The 27,248-nt window shown below is 52.8% G+C and overlaps 10 protein-coding genes and 4 non-coding genes across 14 annotated transcripts; 5 read left to right on the top strand and 9 right to left on the bottom strand.

Annotated features, from left to right (window-relative positions):
- Positions 1-112: 112 nt before the first annotated feature.
- On the bottom strand, positions 113-3,062 carry CC1G_07991 (hypothetical protein; the record flags this gene model as incomplete). Its single annotated transcript, XM_001838198.2, has 4 exons — positions 113-1,515; positions 1,565-2,299; positions 2,360-2,858; positions 2,929-3,062. The coding sequence occupies 4 exons, from the start codon at positions 3,060-3,062 to the stop codon at positions 253-255; spliced, it is 2,631 nt and encodes an 876-aa protein (XP_001838250.1). The 3' UTR covers positions 113-252.
- A 2,699-nt stretch (positions 3,063-5,761) lies between these two features.
- On the bottom strand, positions 5,762-5,835 carry CC1G_20260. Its single transcript has one exon. It is a non-coding gene; the product is annotated as a tRNA-Val (tRNA).
- A 793-nt stretch (positions 5,836-6,628) lies between these two features.
- On the top strand, positions 6,629-9,569 carry CC1G_07990 (extracellular elastinolytic metalloproteinase). Its single transcript, XM_001838197.2, has 3 exons — positions 6,629-7,132; positions 7,188-8,663; positions 8,722-9,569. The coding sequence occupies exons 1-3, from the start codon at positions 6,707-6,709 to the stop codon at positions 9,214-9,216; spliced, it is 2,397 nt and encodes a 798-aa protein (XP_001838249.1). The 5' UTR covers positions 6,629-6,706; the 3' UTR covers positions 9,217-9,569.
- A 124-nt stretch (positions 9,570-9,693) lies between these two features.
- On the top strand, positions 9,694-9,767 carry CC1G_20259. Its single transcript has one exon. It is a non-coding gene; the product is annotated as a tRNA-Val (tRNA).
- A 189-nt stretch (positions 9,768-9,956) lies between these two features.
- Positions 9,957-12,697, top strand: CC1G_07989 (NWD2; the record flags this gene model as incomplete). The annotated part of the gene is made up of 4 exons (XM_001838196.1): positions 9,957-10,038; positions 10,098-11,510; positions 11,572-12,301; positions 12,361-12,697. The coding sequence occupies 4 exons, from the start codon at positions 9,957-9,959 to the stop codon at positions 12,695-12,697; spliced, it is 2,562 nt and encodes an 853-aa protein (XP_001838248.1).
- A 381-nt stretch (positions 12,698-13,078) lies between these two features.
- CC1G_20258 lies at positions 13,079-13,152 on the bottom strand. Its single transcript has one exon. It is a non-coding gene; the product is annotated as a tRNA-Val (tRNA).
- Positions 13,153-13,341: 189 nt separating this feature from the next.
- Positions 13,342-15,672, bottom strand: CC1G_07988 (monosaccharide transporter; the record flags this gene model as incomplete). Its single annotated transcript, XM_001838195.1, has 10 exons — positions 13,342-13,746; positions 13,809-13,968; positions 14,022-14,157; positions 14,207-14,321; positions 14,374-14,749; positions 14,803-14,926; positions 14,976-15,063; positions 15,121-15,286; positions 15,347-15,592; positions 15,656-15,672. The coding sequence occupies 10 exons, from the start codon at positions 15,670-15,672 to the stop codon at positions 13,342-13,344; spliced, it is 1,833 nt and encodes a 610-aa protein (XP_001838247.1).
- Positions 15,673-16,638: 966 nt separating this feature from the next.
- Positions 16,639-18,149, top strand: CC1G_07987 (hypothetical protein; the record flags this gene model as incomplete). Its single annotated transcript, XM_001838194.2, has 4 exons — positions 16,639-16,999; positions 17,049-17,249; positions 17,304-17,585; positions 17,641-18,149. The coding sequence occupies 4 exons, from the start codon at positions 16,639-16,641 to the stop codon at positions 18,147-18,149; spliced, it is 1,353 nt and encodes a 450-aa protein (XP_001838246.2).
- Positions 18,150-18,445: 296 nt separating this feature from the next.
- On the top strand, positions 18,446-19,054 carry CC1G_15781 (hypothetical protein; the record flags this gene model as incomplete). The annotated part of the gene is made up of 2 exons (XM_002910015.1): positions 18,446-18,687; positions 19,009-19,054. The coding sequence occupies 2 exons, from the start codon at positions 18,446-18,448 to the stop codon at positions 19,052-19,054; spliced, it is 288 nt and encodes a 95-aa protein (XP_002910061.1).
- A 174-nt stretch (positions 19,055-19,228) lies between these two features.
- CC1G_07985 (hypothetical protein) lies at positions 19,229-21,646 on the bottom strand (the record flags this gene model as incomplete). The annotated part of the gene is made up of 6 exons (XM_001838192.2): positions 19,229-19,534; positions 19,629-19,772; positions 19,845-20,197; positions 20,263-20,985; positions 21,061-21,219; positions 21,312-21,646. 6 exons carry the CDS (start codon positions 21,644-21,646, stop codon positions 19,383-19,385), a joined length of 1,866 nt encoding a protein of 621 aa, XP_001838244.2. The 3' UTR covers positions 19,229-19,382.
- A 661-nt stretch (positions 21,647-22,307) lies between these two features.
- CC1G_07984 (inositolphosphorylceramide synthase) lies at positions 22,308-23,594 on the bottom strand (the record flags this gene model as incomplete). Its single annotated transcript, XM_001838191.2, has 1 exon — positions 22,308-23,594. The coding sequence occupies exon 1, from the start codon at positions 23,565-23,567 to the stop codon at positions 22,308-22,310; it is 1,260 nt and encodes a 419-aa protein (XP_001838243.1). The 5' UTR covers positions 23,568-23,594.
- A 331-nt stretch (positions 23,595-23,925) lies between these two features.
- Positions 23,926-25,276, bottom strand: CC1G_07983 (NWD2; the record flags this gene model as incomplete). Its single annotated transcript, XM_001838190.1, has 2 exons — positions 23,926-25,136; positions 25,195-25,276. The coding sequence occupies 2 exons, from the start codon at positions 25,274-25,276 to the stop codon at positions 23,926-23,928; spliced, it is 1,293 nt and encodes a 430-aa protein (XP_001838242.1).
- Positions 25,277-25,495: 219 nt separating this feature from the next.
- On the bottom strand, positions 25,496-25,569 carry CC1G_20257. The gene has a single exon. It is a non-coding gene; the product is annotated as a tRNA-Val (tRNA).
- Positions 25,570-25,750: 181 nt separating this feature from the next.
- CC1G_07982 (hypothetical protein) lies at positions 25,751-26,609 on the bottom strand (the record flags this gene model as incomplete). The annotated part of the gene is made up of 2 exons (XM_001838189.1): positions 25,751-26,304; positions 26,360-26,609. 2 exons carry the CDS (start codon positions 26,607-26,609, stop codon positions 25,751-25,753), a joined length of 804 nt encoding a protein of 267 aa, XP_001838241.1.
- Between the last annotated feature and the right edge of the window lie 639 nt (positions 26,610-27,248).

The following is a 27,248-nucleotide window of genomic DNA, read 5'->3' as shown; positions in this document are numbered from 1 at the left end:
GGATCTACTCACTCTTCTTGACTAATTTTCACAGCCCTTTCTTCACTCTTCTACTCACGCACATTACTACTTTGACGCCAACGCCTAGTTGTAACCCAATACTAACTTATCTGTTATTTGCTGTACCGCTGTTGTTGTTGTTTCAAAAGGTGGACATCGAACTTGACACAAAAATTAGACAACTGTTGTTGTTTGTAATATACCCTACTAGTAGTACTGTCATCGTCGAAATAAACGAAAAGAAGTCTGTTCTCATCTCCCAGTAGTCGTCGTAGTCGTCGTAGAAGCCGTAAACACACATTGCCGATGCATCTCCCCGAGAACCTGCTGATATCGAAGCGTCCACCACCCCCGTTCTTCTCTCTCCATCTTCTTCGCTTCTTCGTCTTCCTGCCCATACTTGAGATCCGGGAGTTCGCCAGAGGGGCTCTTGGGCATAGGCAACCCAGACGCCATCAACGAAGAAACAGTCAACCAGGTGTCCTTGGAAGAATCAGATCGAAAGTTGGCGGCGTCCTGGAACCCGGAGAACGAGAGTAGCCGCTGCGTATGTCGCGTACTTTGTTCCAAGGCTTTTGAAAAGGACTCTACTAGTTCCGCCGATGCTGGTGTACGTTCACCACTGCCTTCCTGAGAATCGGATTTAAGGACGATTTCGACCACTGCGGAGGTGAGAGGAGTGGAAGCGGGGATGGAAGCAGCTCCATTGGTGTTGACAGCTCGTGGGGTGGGTATGAGTTGCAATGTAAACTCTGTACGGGAGTTGGTGGTGGTGGGTTTTGCGGCATTCGGCGCATGACTTGGCCACTGACCTTGTGGATTATCGACCGAGGTCTGAGAAACGGAGAAAATCCTGGAGAGTCCAACTCCGGGAACAAGATCGTATTGGGATGCGCTGGATTGTCGAGGCGTGATGAGCAGAAGAAGATCAGAGAACACAAAGGCTTGGACATGGTCAGGTGGGATGATGGTAGTTGGGTGAGCGCTCGATGAGTCCACGGAAGAGTTTGACAGGCCAGTCCGACTAGGTTTCCGTTTGAACATGTCCTTCAGCTTCGGAAGTCTCGATGCACCGTCAAGGTTAATTGATGCGCTCCCAGAGCTGGCAGTATTGAAAGACTTCATCGATGCAGTAATGGACGAGGACGTCGATTTGACCGAATCAGACCGCTTCGGAGAACGTTCCCAAACGCTGATGGCCTCGACCAATCGGTTGGTTGGTTTCCCGACTCTAGAAAGTTGCGGGGAAGACAGTCCACTAGGTGTGACTGGAGGTGGCAAGGCATGAGAGATTAGTCTGACAGTTCCAGAGTATAGCAGTCGTCTTTCCCGAGTCGCCAAGGAATCTCCGACAGCGGAATCAGATATCTGAGAGGCCAGGGTCTGGATCAGTTTATACTCGTTCTCGCGCAGTTTGACCTCAGTGAGGACTTTCATGACAGTGTCAACGGATTTCGCCAGAGTGTAGGATGCCAGGAATTCGGGATGACTTTGCGGAGTGTGGTCCAACAGATCCTGGAAGAGGGACTCATTAGATGGACCCTTTGGAGAAGGTGGCACCTACCGTGAACATGTCCTGGTAGGCAGCAAGCCGATGAACAGGCTCCATCAAGAGACCCTCGAAGGTCCATCCCTTCGGTTTCAAAATCCGCTCCTGCATCCTAATGAACTCGCCAAAGTCACTATCCGTGTTTGATGCCAGCTTCGCCACCTCCTCCAGAACATCGGCTAACCTCACCAGGTAGGGCTGGTAAACATGCAACCTGGGAACAAAGTCTTTCAGATATCCAGGGAGCCCATTGATCGTTGACGAGCCAGGTCCTTGTGTCGACATCGAAGATTCGAGTGTTTGGAGGATACACATGTGGAGGTTGACAATATCTTCGTACCAATCCAAAAGCCGGCTGATGTCTGCCGGGACACCCCCAATCCATGACCTCCGATCCTGCGTGCGGATGGGGAGAATAAAGTTGTCGATGCAGTACTGCGCGTTGTCCAAGAAAGTTTCTTCACTCTCCATAAACTCTTGTAAGATGACCTCTCTCCGATTGGCGTTCGCAGGCTCCGGTCGTTTCGAGACCAGACGAACACTATGCTGGTGTTCGTTTTGTCGATGATGGTGCTGGCGGCGCTCCCCTGGGCTCTGGAGGCTTCCATCGCCGAAACAGTAATCCTGTCGCGCATCCTCGAACTCGCTGTCTGAGGAGTCTGTCAGATGGTGGTCGTCATACATGGAGGATCCGGTCGACGTTGCGGAAACCACGCTGAAACGCGGGACCTCTTGGTGGGCAGAGGATTGCTGAGCGGAATGTCAAATCAGAACTCGAAGGCACTTCTGAGCAACCAGCTGGGCGCTCACCTTGAAAGTCTCTGTTTCACGATCTTTCGAGTCATTGCTCAAAGATCTCAACATGCTTTCAGCCCCCACACTGAGACTGCTCTCCTCATTCCTTGAGTCAAGCGGTGCATCGTCATCCCACTGCCATGTGTTGCTCGACACAGACGATCGCTGGCTGCTACCTTCGGACCAGCGCTTCGACGACTGGCCATTGTAAATCTCGTCCGAGTTCGAAGGCGGGATCCCAAACGCTTGACGCTGATGAAAAGCGTGGAAAGTGGTTTCCTGGGCCAGTGTGACACGGGGCTTGGGATGTAGAGACGGCGGGGATTTGCGGGAAATCACCCTAGGAGTGGGTGCCTGAAAGCCATTCTCCAACTCGTGGGACGACTCGTTGAACCAGGTGTGGTCATCCTTCGGCTTTGGTGAACGAACGGGGACCATAGGCTTGCTCGTCTTCTCGTTTGCCCTCGGTGTTCGTGAAGGAGAGGAGAGAGCCTGTTGGCGCTCTGGCTTGGCCCTTGGGGTCGAAAAGTCATGGTTAGCTTTGGGGGTCAAGGGAGACGAGAGTGGAGAGCTGTGATAGGAACCTTGTCTCCTTGACAAGAGCTGGGAAATGGAGATTGGCGTCGAAGGCTGCTCGGTTACCCTCGGTGACAGAGGCTTTTGGTTCCACGAGGTTGGTTTCTGATTCGGCCGGCGTAGGCTCTGGTACTGAGGCCATTGCACCGGGTCTTGGGCCCACTGCTCTTCCTCACTATTGTCCTCCTCCAAGCCACTTTCAGCACTGTCGCTGGCGCCGCGCCTATCCCCGTCCTCTCCACCCGTGGAATAGTCGGAATCGTCCCAACTTCCTGGGTATGACAGATGTCGGTTGGAAGCGAGAGAAGCGTCAGAGTCCGAGGGTGGAAGGGAGAAACGCAGAATTTTCGCCCTTTCAGAGAACGCATGACTGGGTATCAAAGGTGATTCCGATGCGAGTTCCAAACCCAACCCGATGTTTGCCTTCGAAGTTGGCTGTGGGGTGGGCGGTCGGGAAATAGAGAAGGCCATCGGGGGAGACCTGACGTTGGAGAGCCACGGTTCGTGGCGGTATGGCACTTGGACGTCACTTTCTGAGCTTGACGTCGAGGGTAACACCTCAGCATTGGCGACTGTCAAACGGCGTTTGTCCATCCATTGTCGTTCGTACTGCTTTTCAAGGTCCGATTCGTCTGTCACCGTCGACTGGCTAGGCGTATGTTCGAGTTTTGGCTTAGGGCGGGGAAGGTTGGAAGGGGTAGACTTTGATGTAATGTTTAATGGTTTCACGGCCGGAAGGGGAGTCGTTGGTTGTTGGGGAGTTGTCGATGGTTTCCTCGATAAAAGGCTTCTAACCGTCCGCAGAGAAGGCGTTCGTGGCGATGGGACCTTTGGCACCTCGGGTGGGGGAGGAAGAGGTGACATTGTCATCTTCTGGACAGTCTGCATTGGAGTCCGCAGGGCCGACTTCAGGCTCGGCTTGGGAAGCTTCTGTCTTGCTTCGATGGACGGGACGCTCGGGTGATATTCGAGGTTGTTTGAGCCTCCTGCAAGCTTGGGAGTGGACTTTGGCTTGTGTAGGGACTGACCGTGAGCCTTTGGCGTAGAAATTGTCGGTAGCCTGGAAGGCGGGCGCGTCATTTTATTGATCGTCGTTTGCAGGGATGGCAGAAGTTCCGATTCGACGTTGGGGAGACCTGGCCGTTGATCATGTTGAATACGAGATGGACCAGCAACTTTACCCCCACTCTGACCCTTAGATGCAGACTGTGTGCGCCTGTAGTCCAGCGATGACTCCGAACCTGACTCGGCGGGTCCCACCCTTGCTTCACCCTTCGGGGTGCTGGTCCCCTCGTCAAGCCTATTTCTCAGTCCTGATCCTGAGCGATGTCCCCAACTGGATTCAGAGGTCTTGGGTTCTTGTCGCTTGACAGGATATGCAAATCCTCCAGCAGCGGCGTAATGTGAGGGAGGCAAAAACGAGCGATGCTGTCCTGCAGGCGAAAACGGCTGTTTTCGTGTATCGTTCCATTTGGAAGTCATTCCTGGAACAGCGTGCCTGTTATTTACACCGCGAAGATAATGTTCAAGACCATACCATAGAACGCGTGTCGACAAGCGGAGGACGGGCGTTGTGGTTGAAGGTCAAGTTTGGAAATGATGGCCGTCCGTCAGTTGTGTCCGATGGCGGCAATCACTTGCTGAGCCTGAAAAAGAGTAAGCGCCCGTCGCAGCGGCAGCATCTTCCAGCCCAATCTCAGGATAATGTACCGTCCCAAGTCACACGAGGCATGATATGTGTTTAATCGAGCCTACGCTACCATCCCGCTTGCTTAACTCTGGTGATATCGATCGCGCGCGTCAATTGAGTACTATGAGATGGACGTGTTCTGCCCGCAAGGAGACCAGAATCAATGTTACACGAGTATGGACCGTACTACTGTTACTCGATCCAGTACTCGATACAACGAAACGCTGGCTCATATAATAGCAGGTAGAGCTAAAATTGGCTGATGAAGGCATAAGGATCGCTTCGGATTTTTTTGTAGAGGGACCTGTAATAACGGTCGTAAAAATCCATGAACTCGACGTCAACTTCTCCATTGTTTCGGCAAAGGTTGCATATGTCAGAAGTTTTTGCAAAGATGGCCTGGACAATGGTTGGTTGGCGATATGGCACAATCGGGAGGCATCCCCCAAGCTAGAAACATCGATCAACGGTGATGGTCGGGTTGGACAGGCGAGACAGGCAAGGCCATCGCGAGGGGTCGCAAAACACTCAAGTGTTGAAATGATAATACGAGTGATGAGTGGCTAGGCATATAATCAGCCAATGAGTAAGAGGAAGAGAAATCCACTGAAGACTCGCGAGCGTGACAGTGCATTTTACCCTTTGAGGAATGGTTGCAACTTGATGGACAAGAGCCCACAGCCGGCTGCACATCACTGAGGCACATGAAGGTGAACCAGCCTGCGGAACATAAAGGAGGCAGTATCGAAGTGACAATAAGCGGCTGCAAGCGGTGAGAGCTCAAAAAGCTGTCTACATATCGCTCTGGAACGACGAGAAATCGCTGAACGTTCCGCCATTAATGACAAGGTTTTGAGCTCTTTCAAGGATTGGCATGTTGTATCGTATGTTTGAGGAAGGGCGTAGAGCAGGGAAGAGAAACCAATAGCTGTCAGCTTCCGACGGTCAGGTGTTGTCACTTGGCACTGCCTCCATGGTTTGGGCGCTTAAGTTTTGTTCGAAAAAGCACATTAATAGGAAGCGAAAGCTTCATTATCAGCGTACAGCAGCAGGCGGAAATCACGCTCTATCCATTCCACGTCAAAAAAATCGTCTCATACGGTGGGCAAGCAAAAGGAGCGCGCCCCTTCCCCCTCAAGGCCAAAAATCAATGGTTCGACCCAGGTTCGAACTGGGGACCTTCTGTGTGTTAGACAGAAATCATGACCAACTAGACCATCGAACCGCTGACGGACAACGTTTGCGGCACATCCCGACGTCCCGCCCCTTGCCAACGTTTGAAGAGTTCCCATACACTGAATTGACTTTGACAATAACCACCATGTCCCTCCGTATCCGCCACCCGACGATGTCTCGATAAGGGCCGCTATTCCAAAGCAACGGGACTCTGAGAAGCCTCTCGATGGCTTAGAGGTTTCAGTCAACGAACGCGTAGTTTGGCGGCTAATTGAACCTTGAGGCAGAACAGCTTTAGGTGCGTCAGCATTCTTCGATGCCTCCTTATCTGCGCTCAGACATGCCTCCAGGCAGAAAGATTATCTCTGAAGATAAGAATGGATCCTGTTTATCGATCAACTACACGATGAACGTTATCTGGTCCGGGAAGCCCTAAAGGCTGTCGCGTGTTCAGGACTCCAAGCCTGCCGTATAGCCCTTCTGAAGCCTCCTGGCCGACGTAAGTGCCCTGAAGTGGTACGATCAGGCCTGTTGTACGTCACTTTTGCTCACTGTGGACCCATTTTAGCGCGTCAGCGGCCACGGGATTGACGATTTTCGCAACGCTGCGCACAGGTGACGCGCTCCACCGTGTTCGGAAAGCTCGGAAGAACTGCTGGCTCGGGGTGACTCACGGAGGTTCCGGCCGGACAAATACCCCACAACAAAACCCCAGGCTGTTATGGTTTCCGTTTCCGGGTTACTGCGTCCCTGATCTGCTCTTCCAGCACACAGCGCTGCTTGTGCTCGAACGACAACCACATTCACCACCTATTCTCCTATTCCACCTGTCTGGACCACCAGGACTGCTCTTATAGCCCAGCTTCTTGCCAGATAGCGAATAGGCCCAGTTCCACTCGTTCGACGTTATTGTCTTTGTGATGCGTCACTGCTTCTCAACCGCTCTCCTCGTCGCCAGTCTTGCTGGAGGTATCTACGGCCACAGGCAATCCGGCTCACCCTCCTACGATGAAGCGCCCGTGAAGAGGAGGAAGACGTTGGGCTTTGGTCCCAACCACCCCCATGCGGTCTTCCACGCAACCCCATACAGCATCCAAACCAACGGCTTCACCCCCAAGGATCCTTCGATGGACCCCTTGGAAGTAGCGCGAATCTTTGTAAACGATGTCCTCTCTGAGGGACCCTCAGAAGGCAGGTCGTACAAGATCCGCGACGACTCCTACACCGACAAGAACACTGGTGTTACCCACGTCTACGTTCGCCAGGTCGTCAATGGCTTGGAAGTCGTCGATGGTGATATGAACATTAACATCAAGGATGGAATGGTTATCTCCTACGGTAACTCTGTATGTCGCAATCTTTTCTCAAGTTTGTCGTGTGATACTAATGCCGTCGCTGTAGTTCTACAAGGGTGCTGCACCCATCTCTGGCCTGCTGCGCCCCGAGAACTTCTCGGCTCTCCGCGATTACCGCTTGGAGGCATGTAATGAGGCTCGCTCTCGCAGTGCTGTATCATTCATGGGCCACGGCGATGGCCAGGTCATCATGTCCTCGTCGCAAGAGCCAGTTTCACAGGAGTTCTTGGAGACTATCAAACACAACTGCGATACTGCCTTCCAACCCCCATCATTCAGCACTGACGACCCCTCTGACTTCCGCCCTGCCTTGTTGCACTTTGTGCACACTGCCACCCCCAACTCGCACTTGGCTGCTGATATCGAGAGCAAGTTCGAGCAGTACGTTGCCAAGATGGAGCCTACCCCGGTCCACCACTTTGCGCCGAACGGGAATGAGATGCAAGTCGAGTTCTCCGTCGACAAGGTTCCCGAGGCCGTTAACCCCGTCAAGGCCAAGTTGGCCTACGCTCAAGTCCCCAACCAGGCTGGAGACGCCACCGAACTCCAGCTTGTCTGGAAGTTCGAGGTCGAGATGGAGGACAATTGGTATGACGCGACCGTGACGGCCCATGCACCTCACAAGATCGTCTCGGTCGTGGACTGGGCTTCTGATGCCCCCATTCCCACCCCTGATGAGCGCGTTGTCGGTACTTACAACGTCTTCCCATGGGGTGTCAACGATCCATCCGTCGGTGAACGCTCGATCCAGAAGGAGAACTTTGACGCTTTGGCTTCTCCCGCTGGCTGGCACGCCATTCCCTACGCTCACGACCCTCAATCGACCAACATCAGGCGCAAGGGCGGCGACTTCTGGAGGAATACCACCACCACTTGGGGCAACAACGTCTTCGCTCAGGAGAACTGGGAGGGCGCGAACAGCTTCATCTATAACTACCGTCCAGACGGCGGCCAAGAGAAGGTCTTCGACTACAAATACAAGCCCAAGGAGACTGAGAAGCCCGACGCTCTCGATGAGGCGAAGAAATACATCAACGCTACAGTCTCCCAGCTCTTCTACACCACCAACTTGGTGCACGACTTCTTCTACCGCTATGGCTTCGACGAGGTGTCCGGCAACTTCCAACAGTACAACTTTGGCCGTGGTGGACGCGAGAACGATGCTGTTATCGCCAATGCCCAGGATGGCTCCGGTTACAACAACGCCAACTTCATGACCCCACCCGACGGTCAGAACGGTCGCATGCGCATGTACCTCTGGAACACTGCTTTGCCCTACCGTGACGGTGACTTCGAAGCCGGCATTGTCATCCACGAGTTGGCCCATGGTCTGAGCACCCGCTTGACTGGTGGACCGTTGAACTCTGGCTGCCTTGGTTGGGGCGAGAGCGGAGGTATGGGTGAAGGATGGGGTGACTTCCTTGCCACCACTATCCGAAGCAACAAGGTCTACTCAGACTACGCCATGGGCGCCTGGGCTGCCAACAGGGAATCAGGTATCCGCAACTACGTCTACTCCATGGTATGTGTTTCGAGCCGAACCGCTTTGAACAACGTGGCTTACCCTTTTTCTATTTTAGAACACCACTGTCAACCCATCCGTCTACAAGACCCTCGATAAGCCCGGCTACTGGGGTGTCCACGCCATCGGTGAAGTCTGGGCTGAGATCCTCTGGGTCGTCTCCCAACGCTTGATCGAGAAGCACGGATACTCCGACAACCTCTTCCCTCCCGCACCTCTCGAGGACGGCACCATCCCTCCTGGCGATTTCTACCGCGTCGCCGAGGCTGGCAAGCCCCTCGTTCCCAAGCACGGCAACTCGCTCATTGTGCAGCTCGTCATTAACGGTATGAAGTTGCAGCCTTGCAGGCCCACGTTCTTCCAGGCCCGCGACGCCATCATCGCCGCCGACCAGGTGTTGACCGGTGGAGAGAACTTCTGCACGTTGTGGAAGGGCTTTGCCGAGAGGGGTTTGGGCTCGGATGCCAAGATTGAGGGCCAGACGCCTTGGGGTGGAGGAATTAGGACCAACGGCTATGCTGTTCCTTCTGCTTGCCAGGACGAGGACGCGTAGAGAGGTATAGACGCTATCCCTCCCTAGATTCCACTCACTCGCTGCCGTTTATTTCTGCTACTATCTACTCGAACGTTTTAATCCCCTTTTTCTGCTCTTGGTTTTTCATGCTCTGCGGTCCGTACTAACCAACCATCCTCACGGTCTATACCAGGTGTCGGTGATGGTTACGATGGATTCGTGTGCATCTCCATTCCCTGCATATATCACCCCGTCCCGTTACAGGGCATCCGTTGTGCATTCTTTCGTTTCTTTTTGGTCTCTCCGGGCACTGTGTATCATAGTTATTATTGCTGTCGTTGCCTACCTGTGTACTATATCCCTGTCGCTCTTGCCCTTATACACGCGTTATATTGTAGAGAGAAGTTGTGTTGTATGAGAACTGGTTCGGGAAAGACATTGGGAGGTAAGTGCGCGTCGACTGTAACGGTTACGTGACGAGTGAGGCTGACGGCCAAGGGTGAGGCGATTTACATAGGTTCGATGGTCTAGTTGGTCATGATTTCTGTCTAACACACAGAAGGTCCCCAGTTCGAACCTGGGTCGAACCACTTTTTAATTTCTTTTTTTTGGTATTTGTTCAAGCAATTCCGTGCAAGCGCCTAACGTCGCGATGGGGCGGTGTAAGTATGGTGATCATCACTCACCTGACCGTACAGCTTCAATCAATGAACATTTACCTGAGCTGCCAGTGTCAGCCCTGTGAGGTGAGCTGATCTCTGCCTTCACTAGTTCTGCACATGCCCATCTTCGAGAGGGCTCAGAACCTCGTCATCAATGGCGGAACGTTCAACGACTTTTCGTCTTCGAATGGAATAGAGCGTAAGTCCATGGGCTGTTACAAGTTGCCGTTTGGGTGAAGGCTCATCGATCAAGATTAGCGCTCGCATACCTCGAGCATTACGCAGCATCCGGCGCGACCTACGACTCTGCGGAGAGATACCCTCCTCCGAGATGCCATGAGTCCACTAGGGTGCGCATCCTGGAGATTCTCAAGGGCTGGGTCAGTCAACCCAGGGAGGAGAGGGAAAAGAGCTTGTTCTGGCTTTATGCCCCCGTCGCAATGGGGAAATCCACAATCGCTCAAACGCTGGCAGAGGAATGTGAAGTGATGGACAACTTGGGCGCTTCATTCTTCTTCTCCAGGTTAGACGCCAGGAGGAATCGGGCTGAGCGTTTTGTGGCGTCTCTCGCTCTCCAACTCGCCCTATCGATCCGTCAGTTGAAACCCCATATCGAGGCGGCTGTCATCAATAATCCTACCATCCTCAGCAAATCACTTCCTGTCCAACTCCAGAAGCTTGTCATTGAACCTTTCCAGAAGATACCTCGCCCAGAAGAAGATAAAACGGTCGTCATCGATGGGCTGGACGAGTGCGAAGGTGCAAAGCCCTTGAAGGATAGAGAGAGGGAACAGCGGCTGGTCCTCGAGCTCATCCAAAGACTCAAAGAGGCCGATCTCCCCCTCAACATCGCCATATTCTCCCGCCCTGAATCATGGATCGAAGAAGCATTTGACGAACTCGAAACACTTTCCGAGAACACTGAACGTTACGACCTCTTCAGCGCAGCCGAGAAGTACGCCGACGTCGAGCGGTACCTCCGCGACCACTTCCAACGAATTAGGAAGGCGAGGAAGCATCGTCATGCTATGTCGCAGATCCAGGATCCATGGCCGCTCGAGGACGCAATCCAAGAGCTTGTCCGTCGCTCCTCGGGCCAATTTGGATATGTTGCCACCGTGATCCGTTTCGTCGACGACCCGTACGGCAATCCCCCGGAGCGCCTAAAGCTCCTCCTCCGAAATTACCCAACGTCTCACGGCTTTTCAAACCCCATGAAGGAGCTCGACGATTTGTATCTCCGCATTCTAAAATCATGCCCAAACCGAGAAGAGATGATGCAAGCGTTAGGTTGGCTTATGGTTATCAACATGTCCGCGTTAAGGCATTCCAAGGAGGCCGGTGCATTTGTCCCGCTGTACGACCAAGTTATTGCTGGAAAAGCTGGGGCCATGGCCAAAGCCTTGCGTGGACTCCATGCAATAGTCCATATACCCTCATTTATAACGGAGTCACAGGGAACTGACGAGATCCCGTTGGACGCCGATTCGCACACCCTAATCCAGCAATCAAACCCGTCTTCAGTTGTGTACCATAACTCCTTCTTGGAGTTTTTGAGCAACCCGTCCAGAAGCGGCACTTTCCACTGCGACGAGGCTTACTGGGCCATATATGCGGCTTCCCGGTGCCTGCAGTTTCTCTCTTCGAACGAGTTGGCAGACTTCTCGGATGGTGCGTGTGCCTTTTTACCTGATACATAACACTGTGAGAGAATAACTGATTCGAGACCCAGATGTTTTGTCTCTCGCTGCTGCTTTCTGGCCTCGTGGATTCTTTTACTTTTCCCGCCTACCATTCGAGCGCACTCCTGAGAACATCGAAGCTTGCCGCCTTTTCGCTACCCTGTTCCTTGCACGCGATTTGTCAACCGACTTCACCTGTCCCGGCGAGGGTCGCACACTCTTCTTCCATCGCTCGATAAGCTTCTCGGCTTCCATTTTCATTGACCAGCCATCGATAGCGCTCGAGTGCCTCTCCCACTGGCACAAGGCATATTCCGATCTCTTTGATGATTGCATGGGCAGTCTGTCCTCAGAGGGTCGCCTCTACCTCGAGCGCCTATTTGGTTCTCTTTATGCCCTGACGCTGGATCCGAGTATCCCCCATACCTTTGAATGGCGTTGTATCCTACGACAGGGCGGATGGAAGGGCTCCATACTTCAGTTCGAGAACAACGATATAAGTTCAGTCTTGGGCGAAGGGGCACTGGGATTTTCTCGGCCTTTTGCTTGGGAAAACCTGAAAGACCCGGAAACGTCAATGCCACGGATACTCGAACTGTCCCCTGTGGCAGCTGTTTATGGCCACCTTCCTCCCGAGTTCCACTCTTTCATGTTTCCCAGATTACACTCCATTCACGTATCACCAGCTGAAGTGTGTAACCGACTTTGGGATCTATTCGTTAGTGCTGCAACCCATGACTGGGGATCAGCCAACGGAGACGACATTTTTTATGGAGTATGGTGTGTTTCCTGTTTTCCCCTCCGAACTCTGAGCGACTAAAGCCATCGTCTTCGATTAGTCTACCACTCCTTGATGGAATATTCGGCCATTTGGTCCTTCTGGACTCCATCGACGGGTTATACTTCCTCGTCTCTCCGTCGAGCGCCTTACCCACCATCAGAAGGGTCGGTGACAGGGATAGGTTTTATGTCGGCGATTCCGCAGATAAGGCCATTATCAAACTCATATTTGATAAAAAGGTTGAGATGGCTCTTGCCGTACTCAATTTCTGCGAGGCTATGGAGCGTCTCACCTTAGCGAACGGGACGCTCGAACTGGGTTGGTTTATGGGTGCTCATCAGCCATTGTTTGACGAATTCCGAAGCGACCCTTACGATTTCATTAGTCGTTTTTAGCGTAGCGTGTTCCTCTTTTTAGTACTAGTTTTTCTTTTTTAGTATAAAATTGTTTCACGAGGCTGTCCACGACCTGCCCAATCATACAACCCAAAGGTCGGTCTATTGGAACACCTCTGTGACATCACACTGTCCAGTGTTGTCCGAGATTAGAAATCTCCAACCTCATTTCCAAACAAGGTAATGCGTTACCTCTACAAGGAAAGTCCACTCGAGGAATGGCAGCCGCAAGATTCGTTCACTCTCGTCACTCTCCCAAGATAAAATATCTAAAGGGGACAGCCCTGGTCAATTAGAATGTAGATGGCAGACATTTCATTTGAAGGAAGATCATCATATCACGGCAGTGAGAGTGAGATAGTCCAAAAAGCATAGTCGCCTTGGTTCGACCCAGGTTCGAACTGGGGACCTTCTGTGTGTTAGACAGAAATCATGACCAACTAGACCATCGAACCGATGAAACACTTGCTACCTGAAGCAGGACTCGTTATCTGGGGTATATTCCGACGGCTCATTACTAGCACCTGGTGTCATCGGAGTGAACAGATCGAGAGTTGAAAAGAGTGTGATTAAATGTTGGCAATTAGCGCACAACATGATGTGTCGTAAAATATTTCTCAACAAAGCAATGTTAAGCGTTGCGCTCAATAGTTTCCATGTCCATCTTCATGATGTATACCTCCCCCTCCTCGAGGTCCGCTCTGCGTCAAGCGTACCGGATATCCTGGGCTTCCCGGTCCATGGCCGTCAACGAAGGGGTGCTCTCGATCGACATCATCATCCTCGTCGAAGGCCTGCGACCGTGAACGTGCGCGCATGGTCGAGATGGGCCGTATTACTACTTCTCCTCGCTCAGCGGACGCGGCAGAGCTGGCCTCCGAGTTTATGTCCCCCGCCTTCTCCATACGCTGCTCGTCGCCTTGTGGTTTTGCGAAAGGTTTGCGAGCTTGAGCAGCTTTGGTCTGTTCGACGAGGTCGAAGCGGGAGGAGTATCCTGCGGGAACCCAGTGGCGTGAATTCCACGCTTTGCAGTCGGGGTCGTTGTACATCTGGGCAGAGGGAGTAAGGTCAAATGATAGGTGTGATATGACCACAGGACGTGAAGACATACGTTGTCAACACTCTCCAAAGACAAATTCGAACTCTCGTAAAGGAAGAAATAGACGACGACAGCGCCCGTCAAGTTGCACGCTGCGAACACGAATCCGTATCGGAAGCCGATGGAGGAAGTGATGAACGGGGTGAAGAAAGAGATGAGGAAGTTCCAAGTCCTGTGGAGTGTTAGTATCAACATGCATTGTACCAACACGAATAAAACGCGTACCAATTGGAGGCAGTCGCCAGCGCACCCTGTTTTGCGCGGGTTCGGGTGGGGAACGTTTCACCAATCAAAATCCAGATACCTGGACCCCAAGTCGTCGCGTATCCGAGAATGAAAAGACAGGCGCTCGTGATCATAACTGTGGGCACGGGTGAACATCCTGCTAGGCGACAAGGGCATGAACTCACGTTTTCCGACCGATTCGTTGTATAGTGGGTCTCTTGCCGTTCCAGCGGCGGCGAAAACGAAAAGCCACAGAGCTTGCCATAGGCCACCCCAGATCAAGGGCAACCGTCGTCCGAACTACGCACTGTTCAGCCAAAACCCGTTTCCACAAACCCGGGGACTGACTCACCCGTTCCATAACATAAAGACCTCCGAATGTACACCCAAAATTCACAGCTCCGAGGATGATCTGACTCACGAACGAGTCGGCGATACCGACTCCCCTGAATATCGTCGCTCCGTAGTAGAAAAAGTAATTCGCTCCGGTAAGTTGTTGAAGACTTTGCAGCGACATTCCGAGGATGGTTCGGTATAGTGTCATGTTGTTGGTCCTGAAGCAGTCAATCCAACCGGCTTTGAGGCGACGTTCGGCTTCTAACTGGTTAATAATTTCGTCGACTTCAGCTTGTACGAAGCGGTTGGAGTCGGCTTCTTTCTGGGGGATACCATAGGTCCGAGCAATGGCGCGAGCGGCTTCTTTGGAACGACCTTTGGCGGCGAGCCATCTGAGAGATAGCTTGTCAGAGCTTATTTTGGATCAGAAGATAAGGTCTTTTACCTGGGTGATTCTGGCATGAACAACATGCCAAAGATAAGCAAGGCCGGCCAAGCGAAACCAATACCAATGAGTGTTTTCCATTGCGCCGCGCCTGTGAGGTCTCTCGTTCCGATACCGATGGAATCTACGTTTACAGTTAGCTTCGTCCGTTACAACACAATGGTCTGACTCACATGCAGCAAGGATACCGGCCGTGATGAACAGTTGGTATGTGGCCGTTAGAGTTCCACGAAGCTGCGTAGGAGCGGTCTCGGCTTGATACTTAGGGGGAGGGTGATTCAGAGATTAAGGAAAGGGGGAAGTGGTCGGGGACCGCACCATTGGGACGGCTGCACTCAGAGCTCCGATAGCTAGACCTGCCACAAAGCGACCCACAGCGACTTGTTGCCAAACCGTGAACGTCGTCATCTGAATGATGAGGCCGACGCAAAATAGGAGACATTCTGAGATCATGGCCCATCTACGCCCAAGGAAATCTGCGATACTGTTCGTCGAGGGAGCAGGTTAGATTCGTTCAGTCCGAACATGGAAAGAGGCCACGCACACAGCACCCGCTAATGCTCCGGACAGTGTGCCGATACTCAGCAAAGAGACAATTAACCCAGCTCTAACATTGGTGAACTCGCACGTCGAAGGATCGGATGGATTTGTGCAGTTTCCGAAACGTTGTCGAAAGTCGTCCATGACAAGAATGTCGCTGATCTGGCCGGTATCGTAACCGAAGATGAAACCACCTATACTGGCTACACAGGCAAGCATCAGGGACACGCCGCCGATGGGCATGCCCTGCCTACAGTGATCAAGGGATGGATGAGCAACGATCTTGGAATATGTTAGCTGGAAGGATACTCACAGGTAAAAGAGAGGCATGGTGAGAAAGAAAGGTTGCGAATGAAGAAAGGAAACGAAGAGCGCTTTATGAAGGTGCTTTGGGGGGGTGACAGTGACACCAGGACACCGACTGTAAAGAAGGGCGCTCGTTTCACTTTCAAAGGGTTTTTGGATTGGCCGGAGATAGGTGATGTCATGTAGTCTTCGTGGAGCTTGTGGTTTAGGAGAAGGGTAATGGCTCATCGATGGATCCGCGGATCTCGAGACCGGGAACCTCAAACATTCGGAAGAGGAGTCACTGCTGCGTGACGAGCTAGGTCCCAAGGTTAGGCTTTTCATGGGAGTTGGCCTCGAGCTGTGATACGGTGCGGTAGCTCGAGGTTAGGGGTCGACATCTACTAGGCTGTACCCAGTCAGGCTTGCCTAGTTGAACAAGGAGTCGACATTGACTTTTTTGGGACGATTGTCATTGGAGCTCTTGTACAATGACATACGTACCGGATTGCGCGCTGTGACGATTGACACCAATGCGGCGATGCAAGCGCTGGCGTTACATGGGCCTTGAATGCTTGAGCAGGTTCTGCTTGTGAAGGCCAAAAATTGGGTACATAGAGTTTCTTCAAAGAGATCCATTTGGGCAACAATGTGCTAAAGGCAAGGCCTTAGTAGCTGGCCTCAAGAGGGTCGCAACATCACTGGGAAACGCGTCTGAAATCTTCGTCCGTCAGCATTGAGCTCGAGAAAAATGAGAGATTTTCAAGCTTTACCAAGGCTATATCTTATGACCTTGAGATTAGAAAACTCAAGATGTAACCCTCTGCGAACATTGGCATAAATATGGTCGCTGGGAGCTGGGAGCCAACGAAGCTGGAAGTTCCATATGCATTCTAAGCGTCATCACCCCTATCTGCTCCAAATTTACCACGCTCGGTAAATACCGACCAATAAACGGTCGCGTCGCCGTCGCGCGTCGCGCAACGTTTTTCTTCGACGACGACAACGGCAATGGCACGCGGTGTAGGAACGCGTTCTCAGCGACAGGCTGGCCCCTCCCAGTCCCAATACGGTGGTACACAAACAGGGAGAAACACAAGATCGCAACGAGCAGGCCCTTCGCAGACCCAAGCCCTTGATGATGACGATGAAGATGACTACGAGGATGACGAGCACGGTGGACCTTCACAGGGCATGGACGTTGGCGAAGGTGATGAGGTACTTTTGTGGTCTTTTGTGTGCTTCCATGGCGAGAAACCTTACGGAAATGCTTTTCAGGAAGTTACGACGCGCGCAAACGACCTAGTCAGAATCGCACTCTTCACCGAGCAAAAGAGAATGCATTTGAGGCGAGAAGATATCACAAAGAAAGGTAAAAGAACATCTCTTTGGAATTAGAGACGCTTCTGAGCTTCTTACAGTTCTTGCACCGCACCCAAAGCTGTTCAAGCGCGTCTTTGCAGAGGCACAGAAAATACTCAGAGAAACATTTGGGATGGAGATGGTCGAGCTGCCCACCCGCGCTGGATTGGAACAGAGCGAATTTGCTTCTACTCAAGGACCCGGGGCCCAAACACAGCAGGAAGAGGGCAGCCGTAGGACCACAGGCATCAAAAAGAAGGGTATGGCAACTTCTTCCTTTGTCTAGGTCCCATCGTCTGACCGTCTTGCTATAGCCGCAGCCACCGCTTCTAAGACCTACATCCTCCGCTCATGCCTGAACCCGTCCTTGATCGAAATAGCCGCTCAGACGGACAACAGGCTCTTGGCAGAAGAACTCTCAGATCTCCCGTGGGCTTCAGATGACGAAGAAGGGGGTGGTGGCGACGAAGATGAGCGCAAACCCACTTCGTACGGAAGCATCATATCGTGGAGCCACGCCGAGCAAGTTGGATCCCTGGGCATCCTCTACGTCGTCCTGGCTCTTATCCTTGTACACGGACGGGTGTTACCTGATGGTATGGAATTCCCTTTCTTTCAGTGCTCCATGGAGGCTAATGTGACGCCCTGAAGCGGACCTCCGGTCTTATCTCAAAGCTCTTCACCTCCCAAGCACACCCGCACGCGCTCCTGTCCACTTCACCTCATCCTCACCCGTCCACTGTCTCGGCACTGAAGAGTTCCTCCTCAACCTCGCGCGCCAGAACTACATCGAACGCAGAGTAGTAGGCGAAAGTGCGGCCAAGAAGGTTGCCGGAGGCAAGCGGGGCCGACCAACGCAGACGCAGAGGAATCAAGACGACGATGGTGGTACCAGGGAAATGTACGAATGGAGGTGGGGTCCAAGGGCGATGTGTGAAGTGGGGGAGGAGGCGGTTGCCAGATTTGTGGCGGAGTTTATGATCACTTCGGAGGGTGACGACGATGCGGACGAGGAGGATGGTGAAGATGCTAGGCCAGCCAATGGAAGACGGCGCGGGGGGCGACAGCAGCCTCAGAGACAATCCAAGAAGGACAAAATTCAGAAGATGTTCGAGGGTATCGAAAAGGCCGCAGGTGGCAAGTTGGCCGAGATCCGATAACCGATTGTTGGTACTGTGGAGAGACATAAGTTATTTTACCATCACTGACCTTATTTCCTTACTGTATTCTCGTCTATGCTCTCGTTGACCTGTCGTTGCACATGCTTGTTCTTGGCTTGTTCCTCGTTCGCGACAGGAGCCGCTTGGCCACTGGAAATGAATTTGCGGATACTACCTCCTTGTTTACTGTCACTTGCAATCAATGTTCGACCTTGTGATATCCTTTCCGACGCACGCTATACATTCGAATTAAACCATCCGTGGTCCTCTAAATACATACCCCGTCCTCCCAAGCCATGTCACTGATCACACCGCAAGTCATGTTCGTGTTCCTCTGTTGTATCGCTCACGGTCTCATCCAGTTTACCGCACTCAGTCCGCGACCAGAGCCCCCTCCCCACGAGACGGATCCGAAATATGGACCCAAGTTTGGCGGGAACGCCATGGAGTCTCCGATGGAGTTGAAAGGCATGTTGAGATCCAAGGGATTGGACTCGAGATCACATCGAAATGATTCACCCACTGGAAAACTGGGGCGGTAACTATGTGCCCATGGGGGAGTTCGACGACGATGGTCACGGAGAAAATGTAAATACTGTATAAGGCCGCTGAAGTGGTTCTGAAGCGTTGGGGTCGTGTAGCGGATGTGGTTATTGTGGGTTGGAACGGGGTGACGACGGGGAGAAGTGTATATTCTTAGATTTTAGCTGAAAACTTGCTGTTATCTTAGATCTAGAGCGGCGATGTGTGCGGTCCTGTGGGTGTAACACGAGTTCTCCAGGTCCATACCCCCCGTCCTGGTACCCGATGTTTCTCTTTCTAAAATCAACAGATTACTCACGAGAAACAGGCTGTGCAGAGGCGTTAGAGCCCTCGATTTACCGATGAAGGCCAGGCAAACTTGATAGCGGTCGTGACTCCTCGAAAGCTGACTCCTCCGACTCGGTTCGCCCCAAAAACCACGCGCACATGTATTCCCACGCCCCTATCTCCTTCCACATTGCACAAACGCGTCGCGCCCAGCGGGCCCAACCGGGAAGTCTGGCGTCTTGAGCTTCTGGTTTTCCCTATCAGTCCCAGACGTCCCACAAGCAGCTGTGGGTTTCGGGAAATTTTCAATAAATCCTAGTACCGTAACATGTTTTGCTCGAGTATAGATAACTTTTCAACTTGGGCTCCCGTACTATGTAACGCGCTATTCAATCAAGCCCAAATTAGACATATGATGAGAGTTCAAGCGGACTCATAAAACCCCTTCCTATCCCACGGGAACGTCAACAACAACCTCGCCATCTTCTCTTGTAGATTCTCAATATCAGGTTCCCCATTTGCTTGGCCATTTTCGCCTTTCCAAGTGCCGTCGTTGTTGAAGTTCTCTGCAGCCCCTGCGTGCGCGTCCAGTGAAAATCGTGAGGAGTCAGTTATATTGTATTGCGAAGCTGTGGAGATAGGAACGAGATGAAGGTGAATGAAGCTTACCACCATTGACAGTAATAGCTGCCTTGGAACGAGGAGCGTTCAACCCCTCTCCTTCACCGAGCCACCCGAATCTCTCAGCGGAGAGTAGAGCCGTGCGGAGGAAGATGGTTCCATCTACGTACTCCGCTCCTTCAAGCTCCGTGTCTAATTAAAGCAACAATACCGTCGTCAACCCACTAGCCACATTCAGTTAGAGCGTGGTGAACACAAACGTACCTTTCAACGCCCCCTTCTCCTTCTCCAGGCCACCCAAAATCCCGTCAAAGTACTTCAACGTCCTCTGCAACTTGGGGACGTGCTCATCAGGGTGGTACATCGCACTTTTCAGGACAGCCTCCCATGGACTCCTCGACCCTTCGAATCTCTTGGAAGGCGTGAGGCCAGAAGCGTCGGAGAAGAAGGCTTTGATGTGCGCTGGGCTGGTGGTGGGCCTTCCGCGACCGACGTACCACCCGAGGATGACTGAGAGGTAGCTTCGGAGGAGGAGGTAGCGGGCGTGGGAACCGGTGTCGGACGGGAGGTGGGCGAGGAAGGTGGGTATGAAGTAGGCTGAGGTTACAAAGTGCGCGCTAGGTAATTAAGGATCCGTCAGGTCTCAGGAGATGTGCTGAGAGAAGAGTAAGAAGAAACTCACAAGAAGAAATCGGCGTTATACTTCTTCCTGTCCCTCTCCTCTGCCTTTAGCCCATCGCGGTATAGCCCACCCGCACCCAACACGCCATAGATGAACGTAACGAGCAAAATCAGCTCTTTCGCTTTCTCCTCCGCCTCCACATCCGAAAGAGGACGCGGGGTGGAGCCCAACCACGCATCCCCATACGTCTTGATCTGAGCACCGAACTTCTTCATCGTCTCTGCGTACATCTTCATATCCGAAGAGGGCCTGAACCCATTAAAAGACGGGTCTTTCATGAGGCGAGCGAGGATGGAGAGGGCGTGAGGTCCTCCAGTCGTACCATTCAGCGAAACCGACTGAGAGCTCGACTCATCTCTGGTGGCAGAAAGCGGGAAGAAGAGTTCGCGGGGGATAAGAATAGACGAGGAAGGCTTGTGCAGCATCGCCTGGGCAACACCTTCCACCAGCATCACGGGGATGTTGAACTCCAATCCATACCCCGCGTGGATGAGCGGGTGCATGATGGAGTCGAGGAAACGGTTGAGCATCTCCACTGGCGCACCACAGCCCTTTTCGTCCTTCAACCCCGTAGTCCCATTGATCTCATTGCTCACAGCCGAGCCTTGCACGGGATTCTCGGGGAAGTTGGCCTCGACAGAGAAAATGTACACCTCCAAAAGGCGGTGGGCACCTAACCGTTCGAGTTCGGCGGTGAAGAACGTCAAATAAGCTTTGTAGAAACTAGAATAAGACAAAGCAATGGTCAATATAGTACCCCATTGGTGTAATAGTGTGAGTCGAGTGCTAAGTTCTTACCCGGAATCACCCAGATGGTCCTTCCAGTTCTCTGTGGTGATTTCGTGGGGGGAATCAGAGATGGGGCGTTGGTACTGTTGGGTGATATCGTACGACGCTTTCAAGAGCTTCTCTGATGCTCCTAGAGACCACAGAGCGAGAACTGTATGCGCTGTATGGCTGCAAGTTCAAGTTGCATCATAATAACAATAGAATGAAAATGTCGACGTCAGTCTCTAACTCCTCCGAGTCAAACCAAGGGTACTACGCACTTGTGAAAGCTAGCATCATTGAAGAAGATATGCCACCTCGCATGATTGTCTTTCAGAATCTCGAGTAGGGAGGTGGTGGACGCCTCCGTCTGGCCCTTCGGATGCTCAAGCACCGAACGAAGGTTCGGGAGCTGCGAGACCGGGGTGGAAGGAGGAGGAAAGAGATCGAACGGCTTGGTCATGTGTTGAGCCTGTACGAGTTCCTCGACGAAGTCGCAGGTGGTGAACTGGGGCTGGGTAGTAGGTAGTATGCAGTACAACCCCCTAGCATTCCCAGCTCCGTCTTCCTTATATACACTGTCCGCTCCTTCCACCCCCACGGCACTACTATACATGTTCATATACCGTTGTGCCAGTCAGGTGAGAACCATTGCTTCCCTTCGTCATGCAGCCGAATCGAGGCATTGGCCAAGAAGCCCCGTGTCGGAGGATTCTCTATCCCAAGAAGGAGCAAAGGCAAAGGCAAGTCTTGACGAATCGCCCCGGCAGGCCATCCTCGCTTCTTTTCTCTGACAAAGTGTGTGATCTCTATCAGACGAGAGTTAGTAAGGCGGAGGGAGAATAAGCTGACCCGTCGCGTAACAAGTGTAGTACAGTTTGTCGAGCAGAGTCACGGCATGCAGGGCTGCGGACGGGACCAGCGTTGTGACTCGAAGATTAGGGGGAAAGAGGGAAGACACGTGGATTTAGCGCCCAAGCTCAGGGTGCTACGTCAGGCCACGAGTCTAATTATGGTTGGAGACTGACGTCGTAATCGCGGCGCGGATGGAGAGAACTATGTACTTAGTAGTACATATATACCATGGTCTTCCCATGTTCCGGGTGAAGGGCTTCATGGAACCTTTCTTGCGCAGCGATACAGCCAGCTCATCACGGACTCTGGTCCGGTGTCAGCTGCCGCTACGAATTGGACCGCGATGGACGCTGGGTATACAACAAAAAGCAGCCCTGGTATTAGCAATTACTGTAACATGTATCATTAGTATGGAGGTATCTCTACACCCTAGACGAGTTGCCAAACGAGCTCGTCACTGGACTCCACCCTTCTTCCGGACCCCTCTCATCGCTTCTAATAAGACTCGCAATGCTGGCGGTATGTCTATGGCCTTTCTCCTGTTGCTTCTGGAACTTGGCTACAGCAGGGACTGGCGATCGATACGTGATGTCGACTTCTTCATCCTCCGACTCTGCCGGCTCAAAATCCTGCGCAACAGGCCCCCGCGGCTCCTCTAGATCGTACACCTGGTATTTCGAGGGCTTGACAAAGTTGAAGTTGGCCGGACCTTCGAGTGCAGCTTTGCCCTTGAGGTCGTCTGGGAGGAAGAGGTAGAAGAATGCGGTGGCCATGCATGCACCGCCGACGACGTCGATGAGGTAGTGGTGTGTGAGGTACATTGTGGCCCAATACAGCACTGCTGTGTAGGCCCAGACGAATTTGGTGAGCTGGGGGAAAAAGTGGGAGATGAACAGGGCCTCCATCGTTGCCGCGCCTGCGTGCAGCGAGGGGAAGGCACCGAAGACCATGGGCGAATTGGTAAAGGCCGTGGTATACATTTGGGTATGCAGGAGGGCGTCGATGCGGGCCAGACCGCCGGGGGAACCCTTCATGGAGTAGTTGGCTGGCATGAGGCCGTGGATGACTTCGTACCACGGGGGCGAGCAGGGGAAGACAATTTGGATAAGGACTCCGGTGAGGTTCATCCATCCAAAGACGCTTCCCCAGAGCATTAGCGCCCGTTTTGAGCGGAAAAGCCAGACGAAGATAGCGACGACGAAGGGGAGGGTGAAATGGCCGACACCATATGGGATCCACGCGATGACGTCGAGGACGGGATGGGTGAATCGGGTGAGGATATCGGAGATGTTTGCGCCGTACAGGACGGATTCGAGGGTGGGGAGGATGGAGACGGAGATGGCTGGACGGATGCTCGCCGGGACGAAGCGAGAGGAATAGAACGCGAGGAGGTAGCTGAAGATCGGCGTCGCCGGCAAAAAGAACTGGGACGTTGCCGGGATGAGGAGGGCGAGGATCCACACGGCCGGGATGAGGAGTTTCAATGGGAACGGCGGGTCTTGCATAATCGTGAACCAAAAGGTGGCGAGGAGAAAGTGGACGATGTAAATGAGGTCTGCCGGCCGAAAGTGGTGTGCTCTGAGCTTCTTTATCGTCAGAGTCGGCGAGAATGACTTGTCAAGCCGAGCCCAGGCGGCCACCAGCGCCTGAGACAACAGCGAGAAAGTGCCGGGGGATGCCATGCCGTCGTTGGAGTGCGCTGTGTCGACGCGGTAGGAGGCAAGCAGGCGTGGGAAAACTCAAAAACTCAGGAACCTGGATTTGATCGACGCGTGCGCCAAGTCCTTTCTAACTTCGACTTCATGCGATATCGACTTCAAAGCTAGAAATAATGGAGCATTATGGGCATTTCAGGTTTCTTTAATTGGTTGGGCATTGGCCGTCTTTTTGGGGAGGCACGCCGGTCTATCTTAGTACGCAGGAAGCCGAAAAGATGGCCCAGTAAACCGGGTCGAGGTGGAAATCGCCGCTTCTGAACGGGCTCTGCAGAAATTCCTGGAAGGAGCTGTGATACACAATAATCGGTATGCTGGTTGACGGCTAGGATTCGTCGATACCCTCCAGGTGGGTTGGAGGAGAGGGTATGTGACATAGGGCGTGCAGCCCGCGAAGCGCTCTGGCCATTGCCCCAGGCTGCCCACCGACAATCTCGTCGTGTGCAGGGATAGTAAGATCAGGCCTAAAGACATGGCCTGCCATAGCGACCATCCAGCCCAACGCTTGCATCATCTCCTCGCGGTTTGGACATGACTCCAGAATACAGCGATACAGGTCATCGAGCTTCTGCATTGGATTCAAAGCTTTATGAGACTCGGAGGAACCTTGCAGGATGAGCTTCAGGCGCTCCGGGGGACTACCGTACGGGTCATCAATGAACCGGATGACTGTGGCGACGTATCCGAATTGGCCAGAGGAGTGATTTACAAGGTCATAGATTTCGTCCTCGGGTGGCCAGGGACCTTGGACCTTGGACATAGCATGACGATGCGTCTTGGCGCTCCGGATCCGTTGGAAGCGATAGCGGAGGTACCGCGTGATGTCGGCGTACTCCTCTAAATCAGCTTCTTTGAAGAGGTCGTAGCGTTCGGTATTCTCGTCGAGCGTTTCAAGTTCATCGAATGCTTCTTCGATCCATGACTCGGGGCGGGAGAAGATGGCGATGTTAAGGGGGAGATCGGCCTCTTGGAGCATTTGGATGAGCTCAAGGATCAACCGTTGCTCCCTCTCTTTATCTTCGGAAGGGTCTGCACCTTCGCACTCATCCAATGCATCGACGAGGACGGTCTTGTCTTCCTCTAGAGGTGGGATCCTTCGGAATGGCTGGATGATGAGCTTCTGCAGTTGGATTGGAAGGACTTTGGTGAGGATGGTAGGATTTTGCCTCACGGCGGCCTCCACATGGGGTTTGAGCTGGGGGATCGACAGGGCGAGTTGAAGCACCAAAGATGCAACGAAGCGCTGCGCTCTGTCTCTCTTGGAATCCAATCTCGAAAAGAAGAACGATGCGGCCAAGTTTCCCATCGCCTCGCACTCTTCTGCCAGCGTTTGGGCGATAGTCGTCTTCCCCATCGCGACGGGCGCATGGAGCCAGAATGAGCGCTTTTCCCTCTCTTCTCTAGTCTGCTCGACCCAGGCCTTGAGGATCTCCAGGATGCGCACCCTAGTTGATTCATGGCATTTTGGAGCAGGGTATCTCTCCGCAGAGTCGTGGGTCGCTCCAGGCGCTGCGTATTGTTCAAGGTAGGCGAGCGCTAAAATCGATCGATAAGCCTTCGATCAAACGCCGATCCTCACTACTGAGGTACTTACGTTCTAAGCCATTGGACGACGAAAAGTCGTTGAAGGTACCGTTGTTGATGACAAAATCATGAGCCCTTTCGAAGAGTGGCATGTCGTATCGTGTGTTTGAAGGAGGGGTTCAGGGAAAGAAGCCGTACTTTTGAGAAGTGATTCTTGTGAAGGGCCTGTGGAAGTCTTACGGTCGGGTGAGCTGTCAGTGTCAAACGTTGTTGTAATTGGCACTGCCCCCGAGTTGGGCGCTTAAGTGCTCGTGGGTCTTTGCCGTCAGTACGACGTCAAGTAAAAAGGGAGCTCAAAAAGTACAAGGTAATGGTTCGACCCAGGTTCGAACTGGGGACCTTCTGTGTGTTAGACAGAAATCATGACCAACTAGACCATCGAACCGACGAAAAGCGACAGGACGTTTGAGTTGGAGCTCCGGTAGTCGCCAAGCTCAGTAACCCGTTTGGCCCCCCAAGAGTGGGGCAGGTGAAAGCATTGTATAGCAGGGACTATCCAACGATCCGTCGAAAACCGTGCCGAAATCCCGCAGCATAGAACCATTCCAACATTGCCAACGAGGCGATTATTTCTTCACGAATCTCCCAACCTGATGCCAAAACAAGTGTTCTTCTGGTTCCTCTGGCTTTCCCCAAAGTTCCCCTTCCTTCCATGGCTCCTCCTCCTCCTGCCCATAAGCAATCTTCAAATCTCGAACATATAGATGCGACGGCCGGTCCAACTTGCACCCATCGAAACCCCGCTGCCAGATGGGTGTCCAGAATTGCTGCCACCACGCAACGTCGGGTCGGTGGCTTAGGACGTGCTCGTAGAAGAGTAGCTGTCCCCCTGGTGCGAGGACGTCACGGACGAGATCGTGGATCGTTTTTTCGGGGTTGGGGATGGAGCAAATCGTGAGGACGGAGATGATAGTGTTTACCGGGGACCCAGATAGTTTGGTGAGGATTTCGGTGGCGTCTTCTGCGCCGCACGAGAGGATCACGAGTGTCCCGTCGGATTCATGGAAAGAGGCGGCGTGTGCGGATTCGCGGATCTTGGGGTGCATGAGGACGTTGGGTTCAAGAGCGACGTATTTGGTCACTCGTTCTCGGTCAAGGTACCGGACGGTGTGTCCATGACCTATACAGCCATTCAGCCTCAATAGGAACCAAAATATAAGTTATATGGTGCTTACCCGCGCCAAGATCCAACACAACTCCATAAGCATTCGGAGTGATGAGGTGTTCCTTGACTGGCCTTCCACCCGCGTCAGTATCATTCCCGAACCCGTTGGCCCAGACGTAGGCCATGAACGTTCGGGAAAGAGCTTGTGGTCGAAAGATGAGAGAAGGTGACCGGAGGACGTCCTTCAGGGTGGGAAGGAGTGCAATTCTCCCTGCTGCTAGCAGATCCCAGAGGAGAGAGAAGGCGTTCGATAGCTTCATTTTCGTGCTTGTTGTTCAGAGCTCGTCGATACCAGAGGGTTGTCGCAGTGCAGGTATTCGTGACTCTTTATGGGTCGTTCAGAGCTTCATTCTCGTCGAGTCCCAGATATATGGCAAACGTAAATGCCCAGAAAAATGGAGCCCCGTGTCCGTTAGTGGATGCCTTGAGGCTTGGTCGCGATTGCTTGCCAGAATGCTAAGCTCGCTATTGACAGTGTTTGGCTTGAAAGCCTCCGGAAAATGCCGAAGGGGCCAACAAGGCGCGTCAAGCGCCTCCGAGATGTTGCCCGCCCAGGTCGCGATTTTGACTGCGATGTGGAAACGTTGTAAATATTGCTGAACTCACTCTCCACGCACGTCCTTTATTCGTGATTCATGTCCTGTGAATGAAAACGGGCTGTCGATGTCGCTAGTGCACATTGGGATTCTCGATCCAACCAGCTCGTTGAGCTCGAGTCGTCCGCAGTACCGCTCCTAACGACGAGAGAGTCTGACCCTGTAAGTATCCTATATCAGCAACTTCAAGGAAATGCTCGTCACTGACCAACTGTACCCACCCACAAGCTAGATTCGCAAGGAGGGGATGCTTTGTTCTGGCTCCCCGGGATACTTGATTATCCACCTGGATACCTCGCACAT

Source organism: Coprinopsis cinerea (genome assembly GCF_000182895.1).
Source record: "Coprinopsis cinerea okayama7#130 chromosome 13 map unlocalized cont3.13, whole genome shotgun sequence".
Lineage (NCBI taxonomy): Eukaryota > Fungi > Basidiomycota > Agaricomycetes > Agaricales > Psathyrellaceae > Coprinopsis > Coprinopsis cinerea.
Note: the sequence above shows the minus strand (reverse complement) of the source record. Positions and strands in the feature narration are given on the sequence as shown.